Below are 23,940 nucleotides of genomic sequence, written 5' to 3' on the forward strand. Positions count from 1 at the left end.
GCCAAACCCCTGCACTGCTAAAAGCCAGAGTAGGCTAAGAAAATGAATCCTATGGAGAAGCTGGATTTCCCTTATCCTCTCAATGGTTAGGAATAACTCCCAGTGAGAGTGTACAGGCTAGTTTCTTCTTCATGGTGGGACCTGAAGATACGTCCCCGTGCCTGTGGACAGGGGTTGTGGTAAGCGGCATCTTCCATCAGATGAACTAGTTTACAGAGCATAGATACCTTTGTCATCGTCTGGTGGCTCTGAGAGCAGAGCCACACGTGAGGGAGCTTTGTGTTCCTCCTGCTTCCCTGGGTACTCTGGGAGCTGTCCCGAAGAACCAATGTAGCACTCACAGCACTGTCGTACCTTAAAAGCGAATGCTAAGGAACAACCAGGTGAGATACTTGTGAAGCAGTAGCTTAGATATCATCTCTGGGTTGTTTTTATCCAATTTCTCTCTGTTTCCAAAGGCACATGTAAGTGTCGTCTGTGTATGTGGGGACACAAAGTGCAAAGGGGAAGGGGGTGGGAGATGCACATTGGCCATTAATGGAACACAAGATTAGGAACACACAGAGTGCAGATGCACACACAGCAGACTCGTGATGTGGCTGATGAGGAGAGGTGGGACACTCACTGCCCTTCTGCCCCTATGGTACACACACATCTGACAGTGTGGGGTACGCTGTGTGAGGGTTGTAAACGGAAGGGTGTTTGACCTACAATGTCTCCCATACACCATAATCAGTGCGGTGGAAATGGTTGGCAAATGTGCTTCCACTTTTTTCATACTGCCGTTCAGGTTTTGGAACCTAAGGGGGGGACTGCATGTTCTGCATGTTCGCCTTCCAATTCTCCCCATTTTATGGCATTAACAGCTTGTAAAATGGTTTTAAGAGCAGCCTCAGAAGACCTTCAGCATTTGCTGCTGTGTGCAAATGAATACGACCGAAATCCCTCTTTTTATTCTTCTCTCCTTTTTGAGAGGGGTTCAGCAGTACACAGAAGGAACAATGAACAGATCCAGATTTCCACAGAAAACAGTATGAAAGGACCATTACAAGCAGCTGAAGCAGAGGGAAGAGCACCCAGTAAGAACAAGAGGCACTTACTCCCCTTCTGTTGGTCGCGGCTGCTCTTCAGTGCAGTTTCTGACCAGCCCCTGTTGTGCCTTCCCAGGAATCTCCAACAATTTTTGTTTGTACGATTGATTTTCCTCCTGCTAAACAAATCGCTCCCCCTCACCGGCTTTCCAAAAGAACCGGCATGACAGATGTTCCTCAAAATCGGCCCGGTAGGGAAGTAAATACATAATTACCCTCTATTTCCAGCAAATCTTGTTTTTTTCAGCAAAGTCTTGATACTGGAAGCCCCGTCCAACCTGGCCTTGAACACTGCCAGGGGTGGGCAGCAACAGCTTCTCTGGGAAGCCTGTGCCAGGGCCTCACCACCCTCACAGTGAAGAATTTCTTCTTAATGTCTGATCTAAATCTACCCTCCTTCTGTTTAAAGCCATGACCTCCTGTTCTATCACTACATGCCCTTGTCAAAAGTCCCTCTTCAGAATTCTTGTAGTCCCCCTTTAGGCACTGGAAAGCTGCTCTTAAGGTCTCCCTACAGCCTTCTCTTCTCCAGGCTGAAGAACCCAACTCTCTCTGCCTGAGTTCACAGGTGAGGTGCTCAAACTCTTGGAGCTTCTTTGTGGCCTCCTCTGGACTCGCTCCAACAGGTCCATGTCTCTCTTGTATTGAGGGCCCAAAGCTGAGCACAGTACTGCAGGTGGGGTCTCACCAGAGCAGAGGGTTAGGATCACCTCCTTCAACCTGCTGGTCACGCTCCTTTTGATGCAGCCCAGGATACGGTTGGCTTTCTGGGCTGGGAGTGCACACTGAAGCCGGCTCATGTTAAGTTTCTCATCCACCAAGTCCTTCTGCTCAGGGCTGCTCTCAATCCAGTCTCTGCACAGCATGTGTTTATGTTTGTGTAGGACCTTGCACTTGGCATGGTTAAACTTCATGAGGTTGGCATCAGCCCACCTCACAAGCGTGTCGAGGTCCCTCTGGATGGCATTCCTTCCCTCCAGCGTATCAACCGGACCACACAGCTTGGTGTCATCGGCAAACTTGCTGAGGGCGCACTCAATCCCACTGTCCGTGTCACTGACAAAGATGTTGAACAAGACCAGTCCCAACACCGATCCCTGAAATATTTGAACCACAAAGTCTGAATTTCACAGTGGTGTTTGAACATCGAGGTTGGCAGATTCCTGCTCATCCCTCTGCCACGTGTGCAGTGGCGAGCCAAGCAGTTCAGCAGCAAGCAGCATGATGTGTGTGCACACCATGGGGTGTATGGCAGGTCATTCCTGAGCAGCCTGTCCCCTCCTGAGGAAGATGCAGAGCCGTCTGTCAGGTTTTGTATTTTTAGCAGGTTTAGAAACCTGCCCTTGTTATTTTTGAAGCCTGTGGTATGTTTGCTCACAAACGCATCCCTGCAAACTGTCAATAGTCAGCTTAAACCCAACCCAATCCCCGGGGACCAGGCAGAAAAGCATCCCTCAGCTTCTGCTGGGCTGAGAAACACAAGCAGGGTGTAACTGCTTCAGAGGCATCCCTACCCTGCTCTCATGGCCATAGGTAACATCACCAATACTGGATCATTTCTTTTGCCTGGAAGCGCTGTCACCGGGACTTATCCAGCCTGCAGGAAGCAAGCACAGTTATATTTTATCCCAGTCCTCCCACACTTTGCATAACTCGCCCAGAAACATGAAGAGAACAAACATCTAAACACTGAACATTGTCCCTGGGGCCTTTTGTTTGTTTGCAAGGCAATCTGACAACTTCTTGGCCTGTGAGCTTTTCAGAGCAGGAATGCATCCTTTTGTGTCTGGAGGAAGCCGACTTCGGCCACAGATCATCCCCGAGATCTCTGGGCAGTGCTGTAGTGTGCTTTGAAACATTTTAAACTGAGTTGCATGATAATGAAGCAGTCACTGGCTCTTCAACTGTTCTGCCCCTGCCTCTATCATCTGCTGGCCCTGAAAAGAAGGGCAGAAGGACAGAACCACCCCCCAGAAGGCAGTTAATGGCGAAGAGGAGAGCCACCATGGGTTTTGGTGGGGGGTGTCAGTCCGGCCTTGCTCATGTTTCCAGCCAGGGAGAAGATAAAGGCTGTGTGGCCTTCTGAAGTGGACCTGCCACAGGAGAGATTTCTCCTGCACTGGTAGCATTGCTCCTTCACCCCTAGAACAAAGGATAAATCACAGGCATACTCCCAGGCCTGGGAAAGAGAGGTCACTGGTAGGCAGGGAATGAACTGCACTGAGCTCTGATTTCTTTTGTCAAACACAAGCAACAGTCTTTATCACACAAGCCAAGAAGTTGTGCAAGTCTGACAATAACCCAGCTCCAGTCCCTGTCCTGTTGGTGGCTGCGAGGCGCCAGCTGCGCTGCAGTCCGGCAGCATTGGAGAGTGCTCTGGCCAGGATGGCCGGTGTCCTGCTCTGACTGGGAGGGAGCAGCTGCTGTTGAACCTATGCTCATGGCCAGGAACCTCCTGTCTCAGGACAGGGAGGATGTGCGGCATCCCCAGATGTGCGGCACAGCACTCTCATGTCTTCCCTGAGCTGCTGACTTTCCACAGAAACCCCTGACAAGGCACATTAGGCAAAAGTGAGGGAAGAAGTGTAAAACCAGCTCTTAAATAGCCTGAAATCTCAGGTGTCACGCACAGGCATCTCCCAGTCAGAAAGTTTAACTTTTATGACAAGCCAAAACCAAAAATCTGACAGTTAATTCTGGAGTAATACAAGGGTCAGCTTTTTTCCCCCATTTCTGAAATGAAGGAGCTGTCATCTGGGGAGATTCAGATATACTGGGCTGGGAAGTAGAAGCCAGCATCTGTCAGAGCCTGGCACAGCCTCTGCACACTGGCTTAGACAGACCCAAGATGCAGCTGCAGGCAGATGTCATCTTCTCCCCTCGCACTCATGTACTGCAGATGCTAGTCCTGCCACAATTCCATTTCACTTGTAACTTTAAAATGCAAATCGGCCCAAGAGAATCATTTTCATGATGAGACAAACACAAATAGAGGAACAGAGTGATTTCCACTTCAGTATTTCTATAAGTCATAGTACAACAACTCGACACCGCATACCTCACTCATTCTTCTGCAAAGACGCTGCGTCTATCCACTCCCTCAGTTTATAGTCACTGTTGAAGGCACCCACCACTCACCCCAAGAAGACAAGCAAGATCAAATTCTTCCTGGTCGTAAGAGGTATCCGAGGAGACACCCAGCAGTGTTTTCAACTGACCAGGTAGTCAGACTCTTCGTAACACATCAACCTCCCCCCAGAAGTAAAGGTCACAGAGTCACAGAATTGTTAAGGCTGGAACAGACCTCTGGAGATCATCTATTCAACCCCCTGCCAAGCAGGGTCAACATATCACACCTTAGCCCAATCCTGGCTTTTGACTGAGGAGAGGTTTCTTTTTTTCAGTGTCACCTACACCAACAGATGTCTTTTCTACAGAGGGGAACTCGGGAATTTGTTCTCAAGCTGCAGGTGTTTTTGTAGGCTACATGTTCCAAACATTAACTTCATCTTAACCTAACTTTGTAATTGAAGTTGAACAAGACATTTGATGTACTATGCTATTTCTGTAACAGAATACCTACCATGTGTGCATCTGTTTGAAAGGTTTATTTCTATCTTCATAAATACATAATTTTCTAAACACTGTGCAAGGCACCAAAAAATTAAGTAAAATCTTTTCTGTTAGAGTATTTTAATCTCTTTAAACTCAATGAAGTAAATAAGAATCTGAAACCACCTATTTGCCAATTACAAGCCAGCAGTTAAGGCAGGTACCATTGATACAGTGCATGAATTTTCTATTGCAGTTATTTAAACAAGCAGCGTTTTACTATAGAAGTGCATATACAAACTGAATTCCAAACACCAGCAACCCAAGATAGGCACCTAGTTATGAAATTTCCTTGTACGTGTAGTAGAATGCCAAAAGTTCTGCCATAAAGTGCAAAGACTATGGAGAATAACACTTTCTTTTGAGCATTTTGATACCAGTAACATAATACAACGGCTAAACATTTATAAATGTGGTTTCCATTACAAAAACATGTTCCACATAAAAGCTTCATAATACAATCCAGAAACAGACCTTGTGCGTGTACATATTTGAAAAGTCAAAGCTGTACTGGCATACTTAGGTACCGGGTATATATTTGCTGACCTCTACAGACACACACTGAGTTTATCACTGATTTCCATGTACAGTTGAAACCATTCCACTCTGAGCACCGTGATATCCACTGAGTTCTTCCATCTGAGTGATGATGTGCGACATCCGCCCTGGTGATCTGCAGTGGAGCACTGTCTATAAAATGATCTGGTTCACAGCTCTCACCCAGCCCTCCCTAGCAAACAGAACCTAAAATTAGTGTCTTCCCAATGCAAGCACATGTCAGATGTGGACAAATACATTCATGGTCCCAAACTTAAAACAACTGGTAAGAATTTCACAGTGATCTGGTTAAGGAAGCACAAAGACAAATGATTACATTTCAGATGAAAATTATCTTAAAACTCAAATGAAGCTAAACTGTTACATGATGAGAAGCTAAAGGAATAAAGTATTTACCAATTAGAAAAGTGGCTCTTTCCCAACTAATAACAAAAAACCTACGGCAATAAACTTAGGGTCCTACTGCTGCAGCAGCCTTTGAGGTAGGTGGTGATGGCTTAAATCGAGGTAGGTAAAGTCCAAACTTGTTTTCAATCCCTGCAAAAGTGGCAACTGCCAATTTATAACCACCAACATGGTCAGGGTTAGGAGCAGGGAGCGTGATCCTAGATTTAGGAACTGGCTCTGATCCAGCTGGTTTTCTGCAAAATAGTAAAAATAATAAATTAATTTCCGTGGAGTAAAATCAGTGCCCACAAAAAATCTCCTCCATAAACTAAGCTGAATGGGACATCTGAGTGTACCTCCCAGTAAGTAATTAAATTAAATGCTAAAATGCAATGAGAAATACCCTGGTTTAAAACCTTTCATTACAATTAGGCACCTTCATGTTGATCGAGTATGGTCAGATCTAGGTAAAATTTGTACTGCATTAAGCAAAAGTGCAATGTAGGGGAGCAGGGGTTTGTACGTCTCTGCTGCAGTGCACAACCAATCCAGGAACCCAGTAGAGTTTAAGTAATTTTTGTGGTGGCTTTCAAATTACCGTCCCCAAAGATTCATAAATGGCCTGAAGCTGCTCTCGGGATCACACTGAACAGCAATATCATCAACAAAGACAGGAAGCAGAACTGAAGCTCCAGTAAACAGGTTTTGGTCTTGATAACACCTGTAGACTTTTTTGGATCTCAAATGCCCTGCCTAATGAGGGGCACAGCTCCTCCCCCAAACTAATGAGGACTAATGCAGAGCATATCCTGACCTGGCAGGCATCACAAAGGAAGTAGGGAAAAATTGCCAGCTTATGTTTCCCCTGCAGTTAAATCCTCAGCCCATTATTTAGCCTCTCACTGTCTCTGTTTACACTAGTACAGGTCCTCAACTTGAAATGGTGACGTAAAACACCGCAATGTTTTGCTGTGAAGCATGTACTGGAATATCATCCTCACCTCCACAAGTGTAGTGGCTTAAACAGTATTTACAAAGCCTTTGCCACATGTCCTCTGTAATAGCAAGACCCTGACTTTGACAAGCTGAGGAGCACCAAGACTCACAGTACCAAGCACAGCCTCAGGGTACCAGGCAGATTCAGACACCACATACTTACACTCCTCCGAAGTCCACATAAAACCATCTCTGCAGTAGCTCATAAGTCACCAGAGTTACACCAAACTGAGGAGAAGATCGAAACACACGAGCTTGAAAGAAAATAAAAGAGGTCCTCAGTGACAAAACCCACAACTGGAAATCCCTTTGTAACCAAAGCTCTTTACACACCTCCTGCTCCTTTCCACAGAGCCTTCGGACCTTCCTCTCGAAGAATCTTGGCAAAGCAGTCCACCACGCCGCTGTAGGTAGTCTGTCCTGCCCGGGCAGCCACCTGCAGTCTTGTTTTGATGACGTCTGCAGGGGTCACCAGGGAGGCTGCCGGCATACCTGCACAACACAGAAACCATCAGCGGGCATTCACCGACTTGCCACATACGCTACACGTCATTCACCCAGGGGTATCCCTGCCTTTCATTCTTATGTCAGGAGAATCCAGCCACACTGAGTTAAGCAGAAGCTGAGAAGGAGAACGAGCAACAAGAGGCAGTCACTGTGGATGTGGCTTCATCCAAAAGGAGCTTCTCCTAAAGGAACAGCCATATCTATCACATGCTTCCTGCCGAGCTGGGAGGCACTGGCTGGGTTTTTCAGTGCTAACCATAAACTTGCATAGTCAATAAGCACAAAGTTTTTGGAGGTGAGGTCGATCTTCCCCTTTCCTTTTCATGCCTCTCTGTGGCTTCCGGCATTCCGGCTGCACACTGTGCTAGAATTGCCTGCGCACACACACACATACCCCAACCCCTCACACAGCAATGTCACCGAGAACCAGATAATGCTGTGCATGCTCAGCAAGGCATGAGAGCGAAGGTTTAAAGAAAGGGTCATTCTTCTCATTAGGCATGGCAGACTGCTCGGCTGCAAAGCCACAGCTCAGATTCTCAGCAGAACACTTGGAGGAAGATTTAAATTTACACTGGCAGATAATCAACTGACAGCAAGAAAATACAAAATTGCCAATGGGTGGTATTTCTAAAACCATCTCTAGCCCAACAGGGGCTGCCCATGTTTAGAACTGAAAAAAAAGAAGCCAAAAGAAAAAATAAAGCACCAGGACTGTACCCAGAAGACACTGTCTCTTATGGTTTTATTACTTTTCCATTCTGCATCTGTTCCAAACCAACTTGGTCAGATGTAGATGCATAAATCTTCTTTGCTCTTTTTTTTTTTTAGTCTTAATAATTCTGTACCAATGTCTGTCCAAACCAGCATGGTCTGGCTTCAAGCACCAGAGCACCCTTCCTGCAGGCTGCTCTGAGAAATGTAAGCGTGTGCAGATCAACAAATAAGAACTCCTCCCCCTCCTCTCCCGGACCCCCCAAAATAACTCACATGCTGAACTTGCACAGCGGTCAGCCTGGCAGGCAAGTGCTAAAACCTGGCAAAGGTTTCTGAACTCCAGAAACACTGAAATTCCCTTCTGCTTAGCCTTACCCACACCAGGATACTGGTTGACTCTTCAATTTAAAGCCGGACTTTTGTCCTTCAAAAGCCAACCGGTGTTTTCAAGGAAAACCAAAGGACACACTTAGAAACTATTCTGTTCACTACATGTTGACTTTCGTCTCCTTATTCCTCATTCCTTATTACTGAGGATACGTTGCAGTTAAAAATGTTTTAATTCCTATTTTTAGGAGCTACGTGTACGGAAGACTTTACAGACCAACAGGAATTTACAGGTCACTGCCATGAGAAGCTTAGAATCACAGTAAGAAAAATGGCAGAGCAGGAGCTGACAATAAAAAAGAAGAGCAAGGGGAGGAAGTTAATGGAGGCAATAGGAAGATACAGCGAATCAATGAGAGATCCTGTAGCTGATGTTAGAATCACCTCAGAAAATGCCGTGTCACAATAGGTTGAGACATCCAGCTAACAGTGGGAAACCAGAAGCTAGATGACATGCATGTTGTATGTGTCCTTAACAGCAATGAAAAGGAAGAAAATACACTCAACACAAGCAACGCCCACTGGCAGAGGATGCAGGTGCACATCTGAGCACGGCCAGCTTGAATATCCCAGCAGCAGGGGCTGTGGAAAGGAGGAGTTTCCCACGCCCAGACAGAGCTCACGCACACCTCTGAAGTCCATTGACCAGGCGAGATCCTCGGCCAGAGCAAAGACATCAGCCCAGGGACCAAGCCAGCGTTTCAGAGGTGATGAGGCTTTTGGTTCATCTTCCCCTTGACTTTCTCGTGACCAAACAACGCACACATACACCCCCACCATGCTTCACTTGTACCCAATAAAATAAATTCCTTGGTTTTGTAAACAGTACGATGAGTTTTGTATCTTTAACACTGTAATTTGTTCATGAGAGTTAACCTCGGATGGGATTCACAGGAAGCACTGGATAAAATTCACATTAGAGCTAGTTTGGTAAGCCATATCAGCAACAATAAAGACTGCTTCTGTGCCTGAACTTCAAAGGGATGGTTATCTCAGTCTGCAATCACCTGACAATGGCTAGAAAGAGAAAAATAGGAAAATCTAAGAAATGACTTGGCTTAAAAATGCCATCTTATGTTTCAAGTCTGTAAATATGATCTGAAGTTCAAAAATAGTTTTGTTCCATTAAAATGGGTGAGAAATAAGCTGGCTCTAAGCTCCTGTTGGGGGCTTGGAGGCTGGCTCTGGTTTGGGGTGGGGGAGGGGACAGGACAAGGGGTTTTTAGGCAGCAGTCTTTGAACACGGTTGGTTTTCCTAGCGTCAGGTCGATTCCTCTGGACTATGAGCTACTGAATACAGAGTTCTGTGCTTCAACAACACAAACCAACTGACCTTAGCTCTATTCTAAGCCCTGATACTGGCTATAAAAGGCCCCTGCTCCTTAAGAGACACAGCCCTGTGTATCTTGCCCACTAGCAGTTTCCCCCGGGAGAAGAAAGCTTAAATCAAATGAGAACACATAACTCAAACATCTCTCTATGCTGGATTTATGCCACTCCATCATTTTCCTCATCTGGCAGGTCACAGCAGCCTGTCAAGGGATCATGCTGGAGAACTCAGCTGCTGCTTGGAGAGACCAAGCAGCCCCCAAAGAACACAATAGAAATACCTGCAGATGGGACCCTCCTGCTTGCTACACGCTCCCACAAGGGTCCTGATGCACAAATTTTTCAATCCCATTTGCTTCCTAAGGGGAAAACCATGGGCACAGCAGGAGCAGGACTCTCAAGCTGCACATTCCAGAAGGCAGCTACCAAATGGTGGTCCCCTTTGGGAGCAGCAGCTGGGTGCCATGCCAGGAAGCATCTATGCAGCAGATGCAAAGTCAAGAAAAGGGTACAAAGAGTGTCTGTGTCTTTTCCCTTAGGCTCTGGTGCACTCAAGTTAAATGCATCTGTGACAAGTTAAGCATGATTTTGCTCTCCTATCTGCTGTGTAGCAAACTAAACCAAGTAAGTGCTCAAGATCACACTGGTACCTTTGTCGCATCTGAGTATGCCAGGACTCAGCAACCCGTGGCACAGCAGAAATGTTTTCAAGCTTCTCTGTTTTAGTATTTAAAAAACTGGTAAGGGTAAAATTCTCACGAAACCAAGTAATTGCATGGGATACTGTAGGTAGCAAGTAACTGTCATCATTTTGTCACGTTATGTCATGTACTCAGAGAGCTGTACTGCTAGCATGGCTTTTAGACTCCATGCACCAAAATTCAAGATTCCTTTGATCAAAGAATTTCACAAATGCCATGATTTTATTTATAAACCTTTTGAAAAAAACTTTCACATGTCAGTCAGACATAGCCAAAACCAGCACAGTAGCTTCATGAGGAACGATGTTATATGATAGCAAAACATCAGCACTTACATCTTTCCCTTTCTTTTGACTCCTGAATGTTATGATTATACCAGGATCTGACAGTATATTTTTAACCTCAGCTCAATCTACAGCATGGAAGCTTGCTGCTATTTGAGCACAAGATTGCAAAATTCAGTACAACTGCATATAGTTCTGAGCTTTTCCAAGTTCTCACTGCTGTAACTATTGCACTGCAGGTGCAATACAGTGCCATGCAGAAAAAAATTTGGGCACTTACCAGCTATTGATCCAGCCAAGAGCAGATTTCCAGGGCTAACCCTCCCATCTTCATTTGCAAATGAAGCTTTCAAATGAGCATAACAAGGGAAGTAAATGGCAGAGAAGGGGATATCACGCAAAAAACACGCCTTAGCACCCTGCGTTGAAAAAGAGGACAAGTTTGGAGAATGATTAAATTTAACACAGTAAACTGAGTATCAGAGAACAGAGCAATATTGCAATTTTTTGTTTTGTTGCAAAGGGCTTATAGAAAAAGCAATTTATCCTCTCAAAATTTTGAGAGATTCATGTATTTCACCCTCTTGAGGAAAGCCTGTGTATTGTTTCTTGGTTCAGTAATTTCTGTCATTGTATTTATCTTGTCTACTTGTTCTCCCTCACTCCCTAGTATTGTAGTTATTTGCTGGTAACAGAGAAAATGTCATGTGTCGGAGTAAACTCTGATAACACCTTTGCAGAGTGTTAAATAGCTGACACTGCAGGCATGCACCTGTAGTGGACGTTCAGGATGTGTCTGAAGTAGACTGAGCCACAGGACAGGTCTGTCCCCTTTCATTCCCACTTACAATAAATACTTCAGGGAAAATAGCGCCCTGTCCATGTATTTACACAGGCATTGCAATTGAAAATGCAACAAGTATTGTAGGAAAGAGGGAAGCAAGAGAGAGGAGGGCCATAACACTAACCCTTTCATAGAACACTAACAGGATCGTTTACTTGTGATTTTTAAATTACAAGTTATCTGGGATACAGTTTGTTTCAAGCAAGTTTCAGCTCTTACTGTTAAATTTGCCTTACTACCAATTTGTCTAAGTGGTAGAAACAGCCAGTAATGTTACAAGTAATACAGCTGGTCTCAAGTCTAAGAGGGTTGCAAACTGGCAAGGGAAGTTTTGGGGTCGTAGCAAACCATCAGCTGATTTCCAAGCAGGGAGAAAAGCAGAAAAGCCACTGGGGAAGGTCAACCAAAACAAAATACCAGAAAATATCCATGCTCCAACAGCAGAAGGGACTTGCAGTCTACCCTTCCTCAATGTGGTGATCCAGAGGACACCAGAGCCTGAGCACGCCAGGACTGAGACCAGCAGGAAGGCCCAAACAGGAGGTGGCTTTGGAAAATGGGTAAAATCGTTCAAGCTTGAGAAAGAAATGATTCATGAATGAGCCTAAGCCTCTTCTCTTTGAAGCACGGTGAAACTGCTTGAGGTTCATCCACAGCCCTCCTGGGGTGCCCTCGTTACTGTACTTTTCTTGCACACAGGTCTAAAGGGGCATGGCTCAGTGCCAAACATTTCACAGGGGACATACTAATAGCCACAGAATTCAATTAGATCTTATGATATGCCTGGATGTATCTGGAAGCCTAGCTTGTACTATAATACCAGTTTAAACATAGAGCTTATCCAAGTTGGATGCTGGTTATCAAGCAAAGACACAAGAGCTGCAAGGTGCCAGAAAAACTGCCTTTCAGCGAAGCAAGGCAGGGGTGGGCGAGCAGGATATGTGACAGGAAAACCAGGTCTTGCCAGACAGCTCTCAAGAGATGCTAATAAGCACACTCTGCAGTCAGAGAATGCCTCTGAGGAAATACAGATTTATCAAAAACCAGCCATTAGATCTTCTAGTCAGACCTTCCGTGTGTCACAGAGTCAGTCACCCAACATGCTGAGCACAACCTGCCCTGCTCCAGCCCCGGCTGCTCTTCACTGCGCTTCCCGACTTATTTCTTGACATTTTCAGATGGAGAACTGACTGCCTCCCCTGACAGTCTGTTCGGAGGTTAATGAGTCCTGCTGTTCAGACCCTTTGCCTTGTGGCTCTGCTGGATTTGTCTGATGTATGCTGCCAGTTGCTGGTTCTCATTATGTCTTTCTAGATACACTAAGGAAAATGCCATAAAGGAACTCAAAGCGCTGCTGCTGCAGCCGCTCTGCTATGTACCCACGCCAAATGCGGTTATCAGCCACAGGACAAAGCGATGCTGGGCTGGATTCTCTTCTCAAAATTACCTGCAAAGCCCATACACTTTATCTGGAGGGCACACAGAACGTGAATCTTTTGTATTCACCAGAGACACGAGAATTCTGGCCTCTCCTGCCCAACAGAAACCCATTTTACAGTTTACCTTTAACCTTCACATAAAAAGAGAAGACTAGGGTTTAACTGAATTCTGCATGAAAAAAAAAACACTTTTGAATGATCAAATGTCTGCACTGTATTCACCTCGCAGAAAAATAATGAAACTCACTAACGAAACATTCACAGACCAACATGGTTTCTTCAAAGATATATTTTTAGAGTATGCTTTCACTCAGAGCAAATCTCCTCACTGCCTTTGCCCTCAGGACACATTACTTTTATTTTCTTTGCAATGCTGTCATTAAACACTGAGCACATTTTTTTTCCTCTGCATTTTTTTCATACTCTGAAATATCTTAACATAGTTAAAATAACTTACAGGAATCAGCAAACTCCAAATGCAAGCAACTCTTAACTCGAGCCAAGCTACTACTATTCTTCCCCCTTCATTAAAAGGCTCTTTTTCATGGGCAGAAATGGCATATTCTTAATATCACCAATAATATATGTTCAAGCACACAGAGAGGGAGGGATGTCCATCAACTTAGTTGGCTCAGTGTAAACAAAACCTGGATCAAAACTTGGATCCACTTTAATAATAACCCAGCTTGGCTCCCGTCCAGCATCGCAACAGTCTAAAGTTTCCCCCCATCGTTCCGTTTAAAGTCTGGGAAAGCATGTTTAAAAGCAGGCCTCATTTAACTTCAAGTTAATCATCCGCAACCAGCCTAGGCCAATTAGGAAGGCTTAGGGAGATTGGCCACAGTATCTTGAAAAGCAAAAGAAACATTTATTTTACTTCTCGCACCTTTTTGATGTGGACAACGTGCTGAAAGCCAAAAGGAGTTTTAATCAGTCCCCAGAAAGCTGTAAGGATCATCCGCCCCACGTTTATTCTGGCAGCCAAGGTGCAGACCTGCCAGGCATGAAATTGTTGGGAGATCCTACACACCGTGACATGCGCCTCCCTCACACAACAGCCAGTTGGCTCCCATCTTCAATCTCTTTAATAACCTTAAAGCTCTTAATCTCGGATAGTATCTCACTGAATAAACCAATGGAGGGAAAAAAAACCCTGATTGTCAACGATTCTGATAAATAAACCCAAGTCAGTGCCGGGGCAGGTTCTTTAGCATGCTAATTCCTGCTTATACCAGCTCTACCTGCAAATAAGGCTCTAAACAAACTATTTCTACTACAAGGGGAAGGTAATTATACTGACAAAGGCACCTCTGTGTCGGGTTGGGCAGAAGGAGCCGGCAGGTCTGGGAGACGCAGGCTTAACCTAGTCTCCTGCAGTGAATGCACATTGTCTAGTGCAGGGGGAAAAATGCCAGACTGAGGGGACCTAGCAGCATTCAAGACAACAGTGGTGCACCTTGTCTGAGAGGGTTATTTAATGCTTCTGGCACCTGTACTTACAGCCACCCCCTTTTTCTCCTTTACAGGTTTAGAATTTATTTGGCATGTATAATTGTTATTTTGATCCTATAGCTACAAACAATAGGCAGCATGTCATTTCTTGATCATTTTGCATTCTTCTTGGGTTTTACTACAGACTCAACCCTTTGGAATCAGAGCCCTAACAGCACCTAACAGGTTTTGTAACAGTCAGTCAAATATTACTGGCATTTGCTTTCAAGGGCTGTAATTTTTTATACTGTAAAATGACATTGCCTTTAAAGCTGCTATAGGGTTTTATTCAACTATATTTATACCAACCAAAATATGAAACTGATTTAGCGTATCAAGTTAGAGGAATAAACTGCCTGATTTTAAATGCTGCGCCAGAAACTCAGACTCAGTTTGCAGATAAAAAATACTGCACTTCCTAGCTGAAAGGCCCTTTTTCTCGGTTTTCAAAGAAAATTTCTGAAGAGCAGGTTCTCACATATGAGAACAGTCACAAATAGTCACAGTGGATGCAAATTAATGCAACCCAAACCTTTTACTAGTGCATTTCCTATGTTTATCATCCTGCTGTAAGCCCACAACTTCAAGAGGTGAAATACCTCAGCTGTTATCAATGCTCGGTATACATCCTGTCACCAGAGATTACACCTTCCAGGTCAACACACCAGAAGCGCGTTTATGAAGGTGTCAAACAAATGAAGAGACTTTTGGAAGCTTTTCCACTAGTTTTGGAAATGCAAATTGTGTTGGCAATATCAGCCACAGCACAAATCTGAGCTAAATACCTTCTAGCGATTGTAATCATTACTACAACCAACATATCCTTGTATCCTTTCCCTGAAGTATCATATACTAATGTATTATTTACCTTCTTCTTGGGATCACACAGTAACTTTGTTGTGCAAAATTATGCTCTGGCACTGTCTGTTATACTGTAAAGCACTATTCAGAATGATTACTTATAGAAGGATTAACATTTTATTAAACACTTTATGGCAGATATTTTATGGATATGAGTTTCTATGAGGTACAAAATAAGTAGCTGTACTTAGAGTACATATTTACATTAGCACTTTAAAGATGTCTTTCAAAACCAACACAATATAAATTCAACTGTCTTTAACGGGACTTTACGCATATTACTCTGTAAGACAGGCAGGAGACAGAAAATGTATTAGCTTATCTTGTACAATTACTTCAACATTCAACTGTGACCAGAAACTAAACGAAACATATTAAAACCACTGAAAACCAGAAATGTATCTTTTCCCATTTGTGCCAACACAAATGACATTTTGCATTAGGTTAAATTGTATTTTCCCTGCCTGGGATATGTTGTTTCTCTATTTTTAAGAATAGCTGTCATCTACAGAACATCTGTAGCTAAAGAAGAATTTACTAGTCTTAAGCTTGCATGCACTGGTGCTTTCACAGCAACAATTACTGGCAGAAAGACGACAAATAGAGGAAACAAATTCCTTCTGCAAAAGTGCTGGTTTGTGCCTCCCCAAAGAAGCAGCTGGGGCTTGAGAAGTACAGTGTTTTAAAATACTTATTTACACAAGTAGTTCAGAATTTTTGACAAAGGCTGAAAAAAAATATTTGCTTTCTAGCTTTAAAGAACTACAGGGGTTCCAGCCAGCAGTTAGCTTAACGAGCTGTACGTGTCAAATCATTTTATTGCTGGAATTCACATGTATTTCATTTCTAAGCTGCAGATCATTACAGAATTGCCAGTATCTGAACACCCAGTGAAGGGACAGTGAGTCTAGGAGGAAGCTCTGACTTTTAATTGTTGTGCTTACTATGACCCTTCTGTTTCTCCGGACCTACTGGTCTTTAGTTCTTGGTGGGGAAGGAAGAGAATCTAAACTATCTGACCTAGACCTCTATGCATCGTGATAGCAATTTTCCCCTAAATAAATACTCTTTGAGATAAAGAGGTACACCAAGGTAACACTGATCTTCAAGGACAGCCTCCTCAAAGCACTAGGATGTTCCAATTCACTGCGCAGAAAACTGAGCAACCATGTCAAAAGGCCAGCATGGATGAACAAGAAACTCATGATTGAGCTCAAATGCGGAAAATAAAAAGGAAGAAAAGGTGGGCATGGCCTACGCAAGAGAAATACAGAACCACTGCCTGGGCATGCAGCAATTGAGTTAAAAAAGCCAAGGGTCACCTGGAGCTTGACCCAGTAAGGGATGGAAAGGGGGAGTAGAAGGGGCTTCTGTAAGCACATGAGCAGCAAAAGGACAACTAAATAAATTGTGAGGCTGTTGCTCCATGGGGGCAGGAAATCACTTTTGCCTTGCTTTTTACTAGTAAAATCTGCCCTCAGGCCTCTCAGCTCCATGAGCTTACCAGAAAAGTCTGCAGGAGCACAGCATTACCTATAGACAGAGCACTTAAGCCATGTGCACATAGACAATCTGTGAGACCAGAACATATACCTTCAGTGAAGCTCAGATAGCTGGCTGATGTCATTGTGAGGCTGTTATTACCTTCAAAAGGTCGTCTCCCAAGGGGGTTCTGATGACTGGAAAAACATCACACCCATCTTGAAGAAGAGCAAGAAGGAAGATCTGGGAAACTAGAAGCAGTTTGGGCACACCTATGTCCCTAGGAGCTTTATGGAGCAAATGCTCCTGGAAGCCATTTCCAAGCATATGAAGGGCAAGAGATAGGTAAGGAAGAGCCTATATGGATTTACCAAATTGCAGCTGACCACCCTGTTTGCCAGACTTGTGGATGAGAGTTCAGCAATGGATGTTGTACACCTTGACTACAAGAAAGGATTCTGAGATTGCACATGAGCTGGACTCTCAGATTAGTGGATGATACTGCACTGGGAGAGTAGATAGTGTGCTATAGGGCAGGGCTGCTACTCAGAGACGTCTGCACAGGATGGAGAAACAGGTTGACAAGAACATCATTAAATTCAAATCAGCTAATGCAAAGTCCTGCATCTGGATTGGAAAGGCCCCTTGCAACAATACAGGCTGAGGCTGAGTGATCATCAGGTCTGCAAGTAGAGTGGAACACAGAGCAGAGATCTATCTCGGCAGAGTACTACTGTTTTGTGTCACTAGCACAATTAGAGCAATACGTTAACATGCCAATGAATGACTCAAATATTAATCTCACTAATTCAAAGGGGCATCAAAATTATGCAAGCCAGCTTCTCAGTGAACATCAAAGAGCTACTCATTTGGACTAGAATACCAGGATAATTATGATCATAATCAATAAAAGATTCATTCAGCTGGATGCAAAAAGGGTTTACACAGCATTTCCTTTTTTAATTTGTTGGCATGAGACAAGATTTATTTGTCTGTGCCTTGGTTTTCTCCGTTAATGCAAGACAGGAACACTGAAATTACCTATATAGGGTTGTGGGGGCATTTTATTTTAAAATCCACAGAAAGTGCTTCATAGGTGGAAATTAATGCAAAATATAAGAACTCAAACAAGCAGTGGACCTTGTTAAGACATGCAGGAATTTGCCTCATGAAGCTAAGATCGACATATGCAATTCTTTGCGTCTTCTGGCTGCAGTTATAGTTAATGAAAATGCATTCTTCCTCACTGACTACTTGCGGATTTTCACCTGAATTTCAACATTAAAGATTCACAGGAACTAAGCAGAGCATGCCAGGCTGATCTATGGTGCTAAGAACAGCCGTCATGATGATTTATTTGTGAACTGTGGAAAGAAAATTTTCACTGCAGTCCTTGCAAAACTGTAAGTGAAACAACACAAAAGCAGAGTGAGAGAAACAGAAAAGCCAGTGTGCCACAGACTGCATGACTAATCCTGATCTAAGAGGTTTGTAACTTACCAATACAGGAGTAAACTCACATTGATGAGCAAGGGAAACACTTAAGCCCTACTATGAGCTTGCAGACTGACTGGTAATGTTCTCATTCATCACAAAAAAAGAGCTGCTTAAAAATATCTGTATTTTAAAAAATTATCATTATGGTAATATTAGTCACAAGGTCACATTACATTTTCTGAGCTCCACTCCATCTTCCTGTTAAATATGTGATATCCCTCCACTGATTCTATCTCTGTAATAATGCTATTTTCTCTGCTTCTGGCAGTACAGACAAATCACTGATCTTTGCTCAACCATTATGTTGAGGGAATCCCTTTTCTTCCCATCTCAGAGCAAGATCTTTAAGGAAATTCTGTAAGCAACAGAGGATCCTGTCCCTCTCATATTATCCTGCCCTACTCAGCCTCATCTAGACAGTGGCCATCCTCATCTTTTCCAGGGACACAGCACTACAGGCACTCAATATCCGTTAATCCAGTCATGAGAAGTTAATTATTTGGCTAGTCATTGGTGGAAACTGCTATACAAACCTTCAGTCAACCCTTCCTACAGCAGTTTTACATGGATTTTTAAGAAGTCAAGTGAAAAAGGAGGAACATTATGGAATTGAAGAAAAACTTATAGAGTAGTTAAGGTTTTGTTGGTTTTGTTTTCAACCACAAAAGAAATAAAAAAAAAAAAAATCAGGCCATACCAAACAGAAAAATAGAAAACAGAAAATTTTGTTATCAACTATTAAATTAAATATTGATTTACATTTTTTTAAAAACAATTTAAGGAAAACTTAGGGAAAAAAAGGCATCCATTTATTTCAAATGAAAATTACTGAATTGAAACATCTAGAATTTTGCTTTCAACACTTGCAAAAGTAAATCAGTTGGTCCAAAATCATGGCTAAAATAGGCCAGTGTTTAAACAGCTGGACTACTCACATGAAGAACCATTAAGCCTATAAATGCCAAGATTCACAAATAAAACTGTTTTCTAAAACAAGTACCTATTCTTGTTCTTATGCAGCAGCATGTCTTACTTAGATCTACTAAAGCAAGTACATTCAGGGCTTGAGAGACAAGCCTGTGTCCTGAGACACAAAAGACAAAGCTAAAACAAAGATTAAAGATGCAAATGAGAGCTGTTCGTGTTAAGAGTGAACAGCATGAAAAGCACTGAGATAAGACACAAAATCCTCATTCCTGTTTTATGGTTTTAAACCTATGACTCACTATGAGTAAAAGCATTCCAATGTACCAAGAGATTTCAGTTCTCATTAGTAGAACATTTATTATTATTTGATGCTCACTTGATCATTATGCTCACTTAATTTACTAGAAGCACCACCAGAGATGGTAGCACATACCAAACCTAGTTTTGCCTGAAATTCGTTTCAGACCATTGACTCCTCTGGGTAGCCTTTACTGGTGTTGGTGACTTTTATGCAATCAGTTATTCATCCCTGCCTAGCCTTACCAGCACCACCAGCTTCACCACAAGCATTCAGGAGAGGACTGTCTTTGTGCTAACGCTGCTGCTCCACAAGCATCTCAGGGGAGCACAAAACTTTATTTCTGATACAGACTGATGAGTTTGCCATGCTATGAAGCCATTCCTCCCTTTGCCTGGGTACAACCATCCTGAGGAGCTACAGAGTGAGTTCAAAATAAGCCATAATGAAGAGGAGTCTTTAGTTTTAATGAGTTTCTTGTTACAAATCATTATGTGACTGCACCAACTCTCTTGCTGGCATATGGGAAAGGGAGTAGATAGGATTGCCATTTGCAATTGGGCACAAGCCTTCTGACATTGCCTGTGTTGTGCTGCGTGGATGACTGTGACTGCCAGGTTAAATTCTCTAGTTTTGTCAAATCAGTCAAGTTTTTGTAGGCAATGAATCCAAACTGAACATAAAAAAGGACATGTACACAAAGAGCAGGGTGGAGGGGTGAGAGGCACACAGAGACAACAGAAGAGTAAAACCAAAACGAAACCTTTCTGTGGCTTTTCTTGTGGAGGTAAATGGACTTAATGAATGAACCAAACCGTGTAGCATGTGAATAAATAACTGCCTGTTTCAATGCAACACATTGCTGTAACCAGCTCCTGTTCAGCTATATTCCTTACAAATACTCACTGAGTTTCTACTCTACGAAACAGAAATAATTCATAATATAATCCAAGACATGAATGCCATTTAAAAATGGAAAACTGTAGCAAGTTCTGCTCAGCCACCAAGAGCAGTTATTCATGGGGGGAAACAAATCTAAAAAATGCTAACTTTAGTAAACTAGTTCATCAAGCTTTCTTATTTTATGTTCCATTTTTACTGGCCCAAGTAAAAATCAGTAGCTGCCCTCCACTCCTGCACAGCCTCAGGGATGCAGACTGTTTACCATATCCATGTTTTCAGTTGTAAATGTTGACCTGATCAACACTATAATGCCATTTACCAGGAGTTTACACAATAGCATCAGCTTCAGTAAAACACCTAAAAAATTAGCAAGTCAATTTAAAGGGAAAACCAACTCCTCATTAAATCCTATTCAGACCTGCAAGTTCTCTCCAGGCCAAAAGATACATACATCTACTTGTGAGTAGGCTTCCTCTTTGTAATGTTAACAGAACAATTCAAAAGGACTGGATGCTTAAAAATGGAGATGGAATTTCAATATTGTGGAGGAGAGGGATGAAACTTATTTGGTGTTTTTTGAAGAATCTTCAATTTACAGATGCACTGGTGTAAATAAGAAATAGAGGAATACTGACTGCTGCACTGAAAATACTGACACAAACAAGTGATGTGAAAGCTTCCTCCCAAGAAGCAGGCTGCAGAACGTGGACGAACACCACATGGTACTCTGCAGTATATGGCATTTATTATAGTTTTTGCTTCAATACTGCATGTAATGGCTATCTCAGACTACTCCAAGACTTTTCATACTCCCCTGTATCTTGTCTCCTTCATCTCAAAGTACAAGGCAGTACGTTAATCCTTTAAATTACCTGCAGCATGCATCTTATTAAACAGAAGATGTTTCTAATCCTGCTGCAGCCATTAAACCTAACTTTATTTCTACATATTTATGTATCTATGTGAGGACAGTAATGTAGAAAGCAGAATTGTAGAGTTTGTAGTATATATTCATAAAAGCAGCTTTTTCTGATATTATTTGTGGCAATATTCTTCTAAAGTAACAAGAAGCAGCTTGCTTTAGGAGTTTATTTTTATGCGGGGCTCCCACTGTCTGTATTTCTTCATTACTACTGTGCTGCAATTAATTCCCATCACCAAATTAACAATGACATCTGGGAAAACTGCTGAACCAAACACATAAGAGAAAAAGCACAGCTCCAAAACTGTAAGCTCTATATCATGAAGCAGATGAAAAATACGTTTATTTTTACACCAGGCAGAATATCAGAATTGCCAAACTAATCCTCAGAGAACAATACTTACACCTGCTGCAGTGAGAAAAGAAATCATAGTAAGATTCACAAAAAATCACATGCTTAAAACCAGACATTTTCTTCCCTCAGAAATGAAAACTGAAGATACAATTAGGCAGAATTTTTTTAAAGTACAATTATGTCCATCTATGAAAGTTTGTGAGAACAATGAAATGATACTTTGATTTGAAATATTCAGAATTAGCTTTTAGTTCATATATATACATAAAATCCATACCTTGTAGAGACCAAAGAAGCCTAAGTCCCGTAATACACTGAGGGCACTAACTCGTGGACCAGTAGTAATTTCTCCAGCCACCTGTAATCGAATCTTGACAATTTCCAGGGGATTGGTAAAGATCACTTGAGAACCTCCAGCCTGAAATAGAAGTGGAAGGCAATACATTAATGTGCGACATTATTCGTAGCCTACATCCTGGTACATTTAAGAGAAGACATTTTAAATCCTGCTGTAGTTGGTTAAGCTATTAGCAGACAGAAGTTTTAGTGTATTAGAGGTTGATGAACTGCAGTTCACCCCCACCATGAGATGACTGGTCAGGGAAAACAGAGAGGAAGCAGGTGTGACACCCAGGACAGTCAGCCACTGCGGGACACTGCAGTACATAAGACAGACACCAGGTCAACTCTTGCTGCAAGAATACATTCACCAAGACAAAGTTACACAATCCTGACAAGCCAAGAACACTGTAAAGCAAGTAACAAAGTGAAAGGCAAAATTAGTAACTTAGTAAAGAAACTGAGATGTGCATGCCAGTACACAGAAAGTGAAAACATACTATTGAAGAGCAAAAGTCTGGCAGAAGCGTTTTTAATTTCGGCATGACTTCATAAAACAAAGAACACATGGATTCCAAAGACCAGAACGTCAGATATACTGTACCTTTTTAAAAACCCAACCCCAGTTCAGTGCCATTAAATGCTGTCTGATTCAAGAGTCTGAGCTCATCATTATTTGTGCACCAGGTAATAAAGAAAAGAAGGTCTACAGACTGAAGGATTGTATTAATCAAGAACCACTAAATGTTGTTAATGTGTCAGTCTCCATTTGTTGGGAAGACATCATTCAATCAATTTTGAAAGTTACACCTAAAACACAACAGTGGCAATCATTTCAGACTCCCCACCAGTTCCCATAAGGTATATCTCACAATATGTAATACACGGCATAACTTTTCTGCTCCACTAACAGATCCCGAGTTAAAAATTTAAAACAAGGAAAAAAGGTAACATAAAAGTTACCTAAGTGTATTCAAAACATACTCATTCAAACATCATCTGGCCCAAATTCAACAGACTGTCATTCTAACTTCTCTTAATTTCTTAATTACGTGGCCCAACAGCTATGCCCTTCTCTAGGTTCTGAAATCACACAAACTATTCAAAGGGCAACCCTCACCCTCCCCACCACAAAACAGTGAGGTTTTATCTAGAAGGTAATGACTAAAATGAAACGAGTTGCATGTAAAAGCACTTGCATCTAGCCATGTCTAGTATGTAAGCACTATGTGCACATCTTTTTTAAATTATCCAAATGTTCAAAGAATTAATCATAGCTCAGATTAACTATCATTCAAAATCAAAAATATGTGCAGTAATATGGTTTAAATGATATGCTGAAGAAACAGCAAATCGCACGAACAACTATTCCTGCCTACCACTTAGACTGAGCATACACAGTGTGGTTACAAATTAAAGTCTTTACATAACCCCCAAAATATCCCAAATGTTTCCTATTTTGACCAGAAAAAGCATGCTCTTGTGTAACTCAACTGGGTTTGACTTTCAAATTGGCATAATTTAATTTAACTGCTTTTACCAAACCAGAATTCTGGTACGTATAAAACTGCTATTCTTGTTGCCATCAGAAATTAGACTGATAAATTATTTGGCACATATGCTGACTTTAGTTTTGAACTGAAACTGAAACATATTAAGCAAGCATTCAAAATAAAAACTTGTTTCTTTCACTTCTCCTTATGGTGAATTACAAATGCCTATAAAATAAACATTTTGCTCTATATAATACAAATATTAAGCATTCACACGTCATCACACATATTCTCCTCTTAAAAGGAAAAAATCCCAATTGCAGGTGATAATGTTCATTTGCAAGTTTGCTATACCAGAGCCCTCCTCCGAAACACACTTCTTACAAGGTACTACCAAGTGATCTATGTTAGAACAAATAAACTACTTTTCCTCAGTATGATATTCTTGAAGTTCATTGTGCCATGACTCCATGGGAAGTGTTCCTTCAATTTTCACTACGGGAAAACCATATTAAAATTT

At 42.3% G+C, this 23,940-nt stretch overlaps 1 protein-coding gene across 3 annotated transcripts in view; it reads right to left on the reverse strand.

Annotated features, from left to right (window-relative positions):
• Nucleotides 1–4,684: 4,684 nt before the first annotated feature.
• The window catches only part of SLC25A13 (solute carrier family 25 member 13), a 100,101-nt gene continuing 80,845 nt past the window's right edge, over nucleotides 4,685–23,940 (reverse strand). For all 3 annotated transcript variants that reach the window (XM_061468533.1, XM_061468531.1, XM_061468532.1), the window contains 5 exons: nucleotides 21,866–22,006; nucleotides 10,850–10,988; nucleotides 6,978–7,136; nucleotides 6,808–6,898; nucleotides 4,685–5,902 (listed from right to left, as the gene is read on the reverse strand). In XM_061468533.1, coding sequence (XP_061324517.1) covers nucleotides 5,713–5,902; nucleotides 6,808–6,898; nucleotides 6,978–7,136; nucleotides 10,850–10,988; nucleotides 21,866–22,006 — 720 coding nt within the window. In that variant the 3' untranslated portion in view covers nucleotides 4,685–5,712. The remainder of the gene's footprint in view (nucleotides 5,903–6,807; nucleotides 6,899–6,977; nucleotides 7,137–10,849; nucleotides 10,989–21,865; nucleotides 22,007–23,940) is intronic.

The sequence above is a fragment of the Pezoporus flaviventris genome, unplaced genomic scaffold, assembly GCF_033815535.1.
Source record: "Pezoporus flaviventris isolate CSIRO_AGI_PZ_B2104156 unplaced genomic scaffold, CSIRO_AGI_Pfla_v1 ptg000047l, whole genome shotgun sequence".
In the NCBI taxonomy this organism is placed as follows: domain Eukaryota; kingdom Metazoa; phylum Chordata; class Aves; order Psittaciformes; family Psittacidae; genus Pezoporus; species Pezoporus flaviventris.